Source organism: Phoenix dactylifera, chromosome 8, assembly GCF_009389715.1.
Source record: "Phoenix dactylifera cultivar Barhee BC4 chromosome 8, palm_55x_up_171113_PBpolish2nd_filt_p, whole genome shotgun sequence".
Classification (NCBI taxonomy): domain Eukaryota; kingdom Viridiplantae; phylum Streptophyta; class Magnoliopsida; order Arecales; family Arecaceae; genus Phoenix; species Phoenix dactylifera.
Window position 1 is genome coordinate 9,430,321 of NC_052399.1, and position 9,997 is coordinate 9,440,317.

A 9,997-nucleotide genomic window follows, 5' to 3' on the forward strand; every position below is an offset into this window, starting at 1 on the left:
ATTAAGATTTTAATATAAAATTTATTTGATATTTGATATTAATATAAATTTAATATTATTTATGTATAGATTAAATATTTATATTAATATTTAATATTTATATTAAAAGAAAGATCTAATCCTATTAAATTGTTAATTATTTTATTTCCAATTCAATGTTAAAATAATATTAACATTTAATGTTAATATTTAAATAATATTTAATGCTGTTGGTAGGCTGTTGGACAAATATTATTCGATATTTGATTCAACTCATTTATGGTTGCTTTGGATTTTAAATGCCCAAGCAAATTTTGTTATTGGTAAGTTGTGTCTCTACTTATTCATTTAATGCATATAAACGTTACTAATTTTTTTCTTCTATACTTTTTCATAGGTTGAAAGAATCATAAGATAAACATTCTAACCAAAATGAAAATAACCATTCAAGTTCTAAAGATAAAAAACTGGAATCTTCTACATAAAAACAAAAAAGATCAGATGTCTCCATATAAGCACATATTTATTTATCCTACTACAAGCATTCAACCATCAATAATTATTAAATATATTTTACTTATAATATTTTTTTTGTCATTTTTTTTATGTTCTTATTATCCTTCTATTACATCAAATTATATGTCGGTTTTCATTATCTCCCTGCACATGATGCGAGTATCATTCTTGTTAATAATCCACGATACTCTTAAAAGCAAATAATAGGAGTCTTATAGAATTAAGTAGAATAATCCTACCCTTTTTCTTACATTATTTGTAAAAAAGAAATAAAGAGTGGATTAAATGGGATCAAGTCCTTCTTAGAAAGTGTTTCTTTTCAATTACTCTCCCTCCTTGGCACGTGGGTTCACATGTGCAGGGAATCTTCGAGTCGCGAGTAGAGGGATCGTTCATTCACTAACACCTCATCGCTCTCACGGCTGACGGCTTCCCTCTCACCGGCACCAGCCGCTAGGCGAAAACCGTTTACCCACCTAACGGCTCCCCAACGCCGTCAGGACCATCGAGCACCTTCCGATGCGGGGCCCTCCCGCTTCCCTAGGACACGTGGCTCCGTTTCCGCGGGCCTCCGTTTCCGCGGGCCACGCCTACCAAAAAAGTTTCCGCGGGCCCCACTCCATGCATCACGACGAATTCCGGCCTTACTTTACCGCATAGAAATCCCCATGCGACCGCTCGAATCCACCGCCCTGGCACCCAACAAGAACGGCTCCACGTTTCCCGAAGGAAAGCATCGGGAACGGTGGCATATCTTTTTCTATGCGGAGATCCGGACATAGAATCACCGCGGAAGGGCATCCACGCGTTGCACTCCGCGAGAAGCATAGACCAGTGGAAACGCGACACGCGTCCGTCCACCTCACTATAAATAAGGGGGGCTTGGGGCTCCTAATCGAAGAAGCTCGCCGGGAGCGGGAGAGAGAGAAGGCTATAGTTTTCATATTCCCGTTCTTCCTCTCTCTCTCTCTAATCTCTGATTTAGTCTTGATTAGTTGTGTGATTAAGGAGGATTAAGGAGGATTAAGGGAGAAGATGTTTATAGAGAAGTTTAAGGTGGAGAGCCCCAACGTGAAGTATGGGGAGCACGAGATCGAATCGGTGTACCGCTACGAGACCACTGAGCTCGTCCACGAGAACCGTGATGGGTCCTACCAGTGGATCGTTAAGCCCAAGACCGTCCGATACGACTTCAAGACCGATATCCGTGTTCCCAAGCTCGGGTAACACCGCAATCTTTTCACTGTTTTTTTATTAATTTTCATGATTTTTTAATTACAGTTGCTGTCTCAAATTAAGAATTTTTTTCTTTATTTTAATGATTTATGATGTTATTATTTTTTTATGGGTAGGGTGATGCTGGTGGGCTGGGGAGGGAACAACGGGTCCACACTCACGGCTGGAGTCATTGCAAACAGAGAGTGAGTGATTTACTTTTTTTTTTAATGCATATTAAGAGGTGGTTAATGCTTCTAATGATGGTGATTAGGGGGATTTCATGGGCCACCAAGGATAAAGTGCAGCAGGCTAACTATTATGGGTCCCTGACCCAGGCTTCAACGGTCAGGGTTGGATCTTTCAATGGGGAGGAGATCCATGCTCCTTTTAAGAGCTTGCTTCCAATGGTATTTTTTTTTTAAATGCATCTGTTTATATTTTTAAAGAGTTTTTGCTTTAATGAAAAGAACACAAATCGCATGACTATAAACAAATATATAAATGTAATTAGTATTATATATTATTATTGGAGCTGCTTTTAATTTGTTCTCTGGCTTATTTGTGCCTTCTAGATGAACTCAGCACTCGATATCACCAAAAGTTGTCAGCTTTTTTCTTTTTGTTTCACTCCCTCCATCGACACTTTTTAAAGGTTAGCTTTTTTTTTTTTGGCGGGTTGTTCCCGGGTTGCATGAGCTTAAACTATGACAAGGAACGTAGATCTTTTTTACTTGTCCAATCAATTTTCAGCGAGTTAACATCAATTTATCATGTAAGCAAATTGGATTTATGTAAGCAAATGCCTTCTGCATGCAAAGAATAGCATGAGAAGTGAGGAGATGGAGATAGCATAACTCATGGTTAACAATAAAGAGAGTGGAAAAAGGGTAGATGGAGATGGGATAGATGGAAGGTATGAGAGAGGTTTGTTAAACTCATATTTTGCTCAATGAAAGACTAAATGACTGTATGTAACTGGAATGAATCTTATTGGAGAAGGCTGTTATCATGGAAGTACCTTAATTTATGGGAGCGTCTTTTCTTACTCCCTTCAGGTTAACCCAGATGATATCATCTTTGGAGGGTGGGACATAAGCAGCATGAACCTGGCTGATGCCATGGCCAGGGCCAAGGTTTTGGACATAGACCTCCAGAAGCAGCTCAGGCCCTACATGGAATCCATGGTCCCTCTCCCCGGAATCTTTGACCCTGATTTCATCGCAGCGAATCAGGGGTCACGTGCTAATAACGTGATCAAGGTGACCAAAAAGGAGCAGGTCCAACAAATCATCAAGGACATAAGGTATCAATCAACTATTAACTTCTTCTAATATTACTCTGCAGTATCTTCCTTGCTTTCTCATAGGTTTGTTTAATTATAACCGACACCTGCAGTCCTGACGTGACAGACTCTCTACTTTTTGTAACTCATCCTCCTAGTAATTACCAATTCTTTTAATAAAGTGGTTGTTGCCTCCCTTAGTATCAAAAAATATTACTCCCCAATATGTATCAATCGACTATCAATTACTAGCCTTCTAAACTTATAGTTGATGTTAGCTTGATAGCTAGCTGGTTGGGAAGCTCTGCTTAATACTTCTGTGGAGCTTTCGCAACTTGGACTCTATTACAAACTCTTCTTTAATTGGAGGAAAAAAGGGTAAGGCTTGGATGATGATGATGATTAGAATATGTTCTTTTTGAGTGTCTGATACCAACATAATAAAAGACACATTTGTTTAATGTTTTGGGAATCAAATGTATACAACTTTTGGTTATCTCATGAGCGAGCTCTAAATTGGAGCTTGAACAGGGAGTTTAAAGAGAAGAGCAAGGTGGATAAGGTGGTGGTGCTATGGACAGCAAATACTGAAAGGTACAGCAATGTGATTGTTGGGCTCAATGACACTATGGAGAACCTCTTGGCTTCGTTGGACAAGAACGAGGCTGAGATATCTCCATCGACCTTATATGCACTTGCTTGTGTCCTAGAGAATGTTCCATTCATCAATGGAAGCCCGCAGAACACCTTTGTGCCGGGTATGATGCTTCTGTTCAAGTTGTTGGTAGTTTTGGACCTACGAGGGAAGTCGCAAGGTGTTAATTATATTGGAGAATTCTTATGTGCAGGGCTAATTGATCTGGCTATTGAGAGGAACAGTCTCATTGGTGGAGATGACTTCAAGAGTGGGCAGACAAAGATGAAGTCTGTCTTGGTGGATTTTCTTGTGGGAGCTGGGATCAAGGTATCTAAGTTTTTATAAAGCTTTCCAATCTATAGAGTACTTAGACGTTGGAAACTCTATGGACTTCTTATATCTTTTTTTATGCATGTACAAAATGCAATATGTTAGGATGCCTGACTGTTTTATTAATTTATACAATTGCTTATAATCTTTCTGGATTAGCAGCTTTTCTTGCATGAGAAAACATAAGCATAAAATGCGAAAAAGTGACGAAAATTTTCTTTCTTTTCTTCTAGCCAACTTCTATAGTCAGCTACAACCATCTTGGGAACAATGATGGCATGAATCTCTCTGCCCCACAAACTTTCCGGTCGAAAGAGATCTCAAAGAGCAATGTAGTTGATGACATGGTCTCTAGCAACGGCATACTCTATGAGCCTGGGGAGCATCCTGACCATATTATTGTCATCAAGGTAATTAAGTACGCATCCAATGTTATGTTGATACTGTGGCAGCAGGCTTTCAAGCTGTAACTAATCAACTGCTTGTGTTGTTATAGTATGTGCCCTATGTTGGGGACAGCAAGAGGGCTATGGATGAGTACACATCAGAGATATTTATGGGTGGGAGGAACACAATTGTTCTTCACAACACATGCGAGGACTCTCTTTTGGCGGCGCCCATCATCCTGGATTTGGTTTTGCTGGCTGAGCTCAGCACCAGGATTCAGCTCAAAGCTGAGGGAGAGGTGTGTATGAATGACTCCGCGAGGAATGTTGCTCTGTAAGCTTGAGTTGGGCTGATTTAGTAATGTCGTTCTTGTTTGGTTGTGCAGGAAAAGTTCCACTCCTTCCATCCGGTGGCCAGCACCTTGAGTTATCTCACCAAAGCTCCTCTCGTAAGTGAAAATAATTAATTTTTGTTGCCTTTATTGGGTTTATATTCATATTAGCAACTGACATTAGATAAGTACTTCATTTATATTATTTAGTTTTAACTTTCGAAGCTTTTTCATTCTGCTAGTTTGATGTTGTTATGCGTTCTTCATATATTACATTTCAATACTATTAAAACATATAAAAAAAACATGCTGATAATACTCTTTAATAGCATAGAACTAGTTTGATTTTGAGATGCGATAATGTTGCATTCAGCAAGAACTAATACTTTAATCCATTATGTAATATCTTAGCATGAAATCGTTGCTACTGCTATTAGATGAAATGTAATAAAGTAAATCTATTGAGTCCTAAGAACATCTTTAGAACTACAGGACTTGAGGAATAAATATTAGTGTGTGATATTTGACTTGCATATGGTTGCATATAGATGTCATGTTGTCGCCGTAAATCTACAATTAAAATTTCTGAATTTTTTCCTTCTAATTATATTATTGGGAAGCATTTAGTGAACCTTTGCATCATGGTATTCCAAAGTATCTCAACATATGTTAGTGTACAGTGTAAAAGAGTGTGCACAGCATCTAGGATGATGGCCCTAAGTCACTTTACATTTTTTTTTTTGGAGAAAACCTAGTCATTTAAGACAAATTATGTTGCATAGTACTATGTTGCAACTCGCATTAGGCACTTAAGATACTGGTCCAGAGTAACCCAAGATCAATGGTACTATGTTGTTTACCATCATGTTTGCTTGGATGAAGACAGAAATTCCAAAGTACTATGTTGTTTTTTTTCTTTTCTGTACCAGAAAATAAAAAAAAAAGTAGTTTGTAACTTGAATTTATTTTTTGAGAAAGTAACTTGAAATTATTTGGTGATGCAAATAGGTTCCTCCAGGCACGCCTGTGGTGAATGCTCTCGCAAAGCAGAGGGCCATGCTGGAGAACATCCTGAGGGCTTGCATTGGCCTGGCTCCTGAGAACAACATGATTTTAGAGTACAAATGAACCACCATTGAAAGAAGAGAGGGTGGAGAAGGGGGGGGGGGGGGGGATCATGGCCCTTTTCTGTTGTATGTATGGCTTTGCTTTGTTCAAACTGGGCCTTTTTTCTTTTTTACTTGTGTGGCTATTGGCTTTTCTTTAGCTGATGAAGCTCGATCAGTGCAGGCAAATCCCATGTATTTTTCAGCTTCAGATTTAGTAGCCCTTATTATAAATGGCCTTTTGTCTTCAGAAAAACTCATCTTTTCTGACCTGTGATTCTTATTTTGGTTCCATGCATCCCTTATCATTTCATGTTTTTATTTTTCGAACAAGCTCGGCTTTGCTTAAGTACAATAATTAGGTGTCATGGCTTCTTTATGTAGAATGGGTAAATAATACTGTAGGTAAATAATTTCCTGTTTTATTTTTTTCAAAGAAAAACAGAGGCTTAAAGGGCATTTCATCCTTACTGGTATCTCTGGTTATGAATTTTATGATGCTTCTGTTTTATATTAGGGTGTCTCTTGGATCTTACCCTAAAGAAATAAAGGTGTTACCAAGTTTTCCAGATGAACATGAACTTATTGGTATGACATTATTGCCGGCCAACAAAATGGTGACGGCTTGACACAGGAGGCCAACATGAAGTTTTAAGATTTTAATTTCCTACCACTATTGGTGGGCATTGTATTGATGGAGCTGATGAAACATGTGGATTTGTTCTCTCGGCTATTTTGTGGTTTTGCTGCTGGACAATATTAATGGCTGCATCAAGAACAGTCAATTAAAGGGAAGAAGAAAACAGGAAGATACCCCCAAATCACACTCTTGGAATTTCTGTGAAGGTAATTGTAACCAGTAGAAGGTTGAAATGGCTAATTTTAAATAAATTTGTTTCACAAGGCCTTGAGAAACATTATGGTTGAGAAGGGAAAAAGAAATGGTTCATGTCTGATGTGGGTTTCTGGTAGCTTTGTTTGATGTTGTTGAAAACTGCAACTCTTGAGCATCTTCTTGTTGTCAAGATTTTTGTCTTGGACAAGATCATAGCCGTACCAAATGCGAGCCCCTCCTCGCTTATAAAAGGAGCCCTTCCCCTCTTCCTTGGCACCATTCGGGAGAGAGAGAGCGCTTTACCATTAAAGAGTTGATGGCAAGGTGTTCTGCGGGAGGGCTCGGAGCATTCGTCGTTGATCCGGCTAGGAGGATCTTGCTGGAGGCAAGGTGAGTTCCCTCTCCTCCTCCTCTCCGATCCTTGGGCCACCATCTCCTTTGAATCCGGCCGGCAAGCCGCCAGATTAAGGTGAAGTTAGACTCTCCTATTTTGGTGCACCTCTCCTTCCATTTCGGTCGGCCATCGCCGGGTTTTACACAATGCCGACGTCGCAAGGGCCAACGACCATAGGGGGCACCGGCCATAGGCAGCAGCTGCCGCCGAGCAGTCCCTTCAGGAAGAAGGAAGGAAGGGAGAGAGAGGGAGAGCCTTCTGGCTCTCTCCTCTCTTTCTCTCTCCTTCTCTCTTGATTTCTCTTTCCTGGGTTTCTCTGTTGGTTTCTCTATTTCTCTCTCTATGGTTTTTCTCTCTCTAGTTTCTTCCTCTAGATTGGATGTGAACTGGATTAAAAAAACAAGAATTTTGGGTTTATCTCGTTATTATGTCAAGCCTCGTCACAGGCTGGAAATGTAGTACTTTGGCAGGCCCCATCATAGGCTATGAATGTGGAACTAAAATTGGCAAGCCTCACCACAGACTAGAAATATGATACTTGGCAGCCCCATCACAGGTTGGTAAATGTGGAACTAAAATTGGTAGGCCCCGCCACAGGCTGGAAATATGATACTTTGGCAGCCCCACTACAGGCTGGAGAATGTGACTGAGATTTGGCCCAAAGTCAATAAGATAATTGATCCGGATCAAATTAATAAGGAATGAAATGAAAAGCATCGAAAATACTAATGAAGATTTATGAGCTATTGTATGATATATCACTCTTGAGTGGCTGGGTTTCTATTGATATTTGATGTTCATATTTATATTGATTATTCAAGCATTGTTGATAGCCGGTTTGTGATTTTATAATGTGTGCAATGTTTTCCTGTAGTTTTCAAATCTATTTTATTATTGTGTTGGTATGGATGTGTAGGGATTCTTATTGGGCTGTAAAGCTCACTCTCCTTCTTTTTTTCTCTTTTTAGAGTTGCAGGATGCATAGACCTGGATGGAATGGGCGTAGAGTGCGAGTGTCAGAGTTATCAGTTAGTTTATTTTGATACCGATGAACATTGAAAGCTCTTGTAATTGAACTAATCTGATTATTTGGATAGATTGGATTTAACTATTTGAATTAATTAATTAGTTTGGAAATTATTGGATTTTTGTTCATCATAGGCTTTACATGATCTTTAGGGCACATGCGGCCGGTTGTGTATCGGACTTTGGTGCTGGGTTTTGAGGCGTGACAATATGTTTGCAGTAATGAAGCAACAGAGCTCGGGCTAATGCACGAGCACAAAGTTACAAGATATATTTTCCACATACCGAGTTGTAAGATTTTCCTACAGTTAAAAAAGAGTATTAAGGATCTGCACCACTGACACAGGAAAATCTCAAAACACTTCAAAGACTAGTCCTCCTCAAATTTTTACGTTAACTTTTTTGAATCAATAATCTAAAATACCTTCCAGTCTATTTAGTTGATAAGCATTTGAGAAGATCACTAGAATTTATTCTATTTAGTTGATAAGAAAATGAAAATAATTGGTTTATTCATTTAAAATTTTAATGTTAATAAGAAAGATCCGCATATATAGCAGAGGGGGAAAATTTGCCATCTCCCTTTCCGAATCCACTGCACCACGTAACCATCCAAAGATCTCCAAATCCAAACAAACCCTATAATCCTCAACTGTTTCATTAGCTGAAAGCGAGAGATCCAAGGACTGAATATTATCCAAGCCTTATAATTCTCAACTCCTATCCCTATCTCCCTCACTTCTTTCATCTCTCTTTATTTATATATCCATATCCCATTCCTCTCCTCACCCTTCTCTCTCGCACACTAAAGCTCTGTTCCTCGTTCCAACACCACCACCCATGGCTCGACTGGTGCTGGCCATTGGTGCCATGGCCATTTGGGCTTTCTTAGTCCCCGCCGCCGTCGCCGCCGACTCCTCTCCTTCGCCACCCCCAGCTTGTGACGATGTTATCCCGGATATGGCGGATTGCTTGCCGTATGTGACCGATGGGAGCAGCGTGCCGAGCCCCGGCAAGGGCTGCTGCACCGGCATCGCGCAGGTGGTTGCCAAGAGCCCGCTATGTATTTGTGAAGCACTCGAGGAGGCCTCCCAACTAAATATAGCCGTTAACATGACTCGGGCTCTTGGGCTCCCCAAGATTTGCAAGCTAAACGTGCCTCCAATGAGTAGTTGTAATGGTAATGCAGTTGTTTTTTTTTTTTTTTTTGACCACAACCCTTTCATCTTGACTTGGTTATGCATCGCCTTTTCTTCTAATCCTGTAAAATTGTCCCGAGTGTTAGTTTTTCAAGTATTTCTTTTTAAGTCGATTGAATTATTTTTATTTTTTGTGGAAATTTTTAAGCTTAAGAAATGATCTAATGCACCCATTTTGTTACTGTTATACTTGGTTGAATTATCTTTGGTTAAGATCTCTGGCATTCAAATATGTCATATTTAAATTGCATTCTTAATTGCTATATCTCTATTCTAAAAAAATTACTATAGGTTTTTCTTTTTTTTCTTTTTTCTTTTACAGTAGACCTACTATTAATCTTGTTTTGATGAAACTTACATTTTGTTCTTCTTGGAAATTGCAGCTACGAGTCCTCCTGGTGAATCTCCGGGCAAGTTTCTCTCCTTCTTCTATCTCCCTTTTATTTGATCACTCTGTTTTTTTTCTTTTTTCTTTTTTTTTTTGGCTACAGATAACTAAAATGATTGCGGTCCTGATTTACCAGGGTTTTTAGACAGGAAATACTACTAATGGTTTTGATGGCCGAAATGCTCATTTCACCGTTGCCTATTGACACTAAATACTAGTGCTTTTTTTTGGGGGGGAAGGTTCACTAAACATTAATTTAAACTGTAACATATATTTAAGCTTGTTCTTGAATTTAGATTACAGTTTGTGTGTGGCTTAGTCTTCGGTAGTAAATCACTAATCCACACATCAATCTGATTCTTCCCTCCC

The 9,997-nt window shown here is 39.2% G+C and overlaps 1 protein-coding gene across 1 annotated transcript; it reads left to right on the forward strand.

Annotated features, from left to right (window-relative positions):
- The first annotated feature begins 1,388 nt into the window (after positions 1-1,388).
- On the forward strand, positions 1,389-6,042 carry LOC103717215 (inositol-3-phosphate synthase). The gene is made up of 10 exons (XM_008805520.4): positions 1,389-1,718; positions 1,848-1,916; positions 1,985-2,120; positions 2,769-3,016; positions 3,527-3,753; positions 3,844-3,959; positions 4,196-4,372; positions 4,459-4,647; positions 4,735-4,797; positions 5,689-6,042. The coding sequence occupies exons 1-10, from the start codon at positions 1,531-1,533 to the stop codon at positions 5,806-5,808; spliced, it is 1,533 nt and encodes a 510-aa protein (XP_008803742.2). The 5' UTR covers positions 1,389-1,530; the 3' UTR covers positions 5,809-6,042.
- The last annotated feature ends 3,955 nt before the right edge of the window (positions 6,043-9,997 follow it).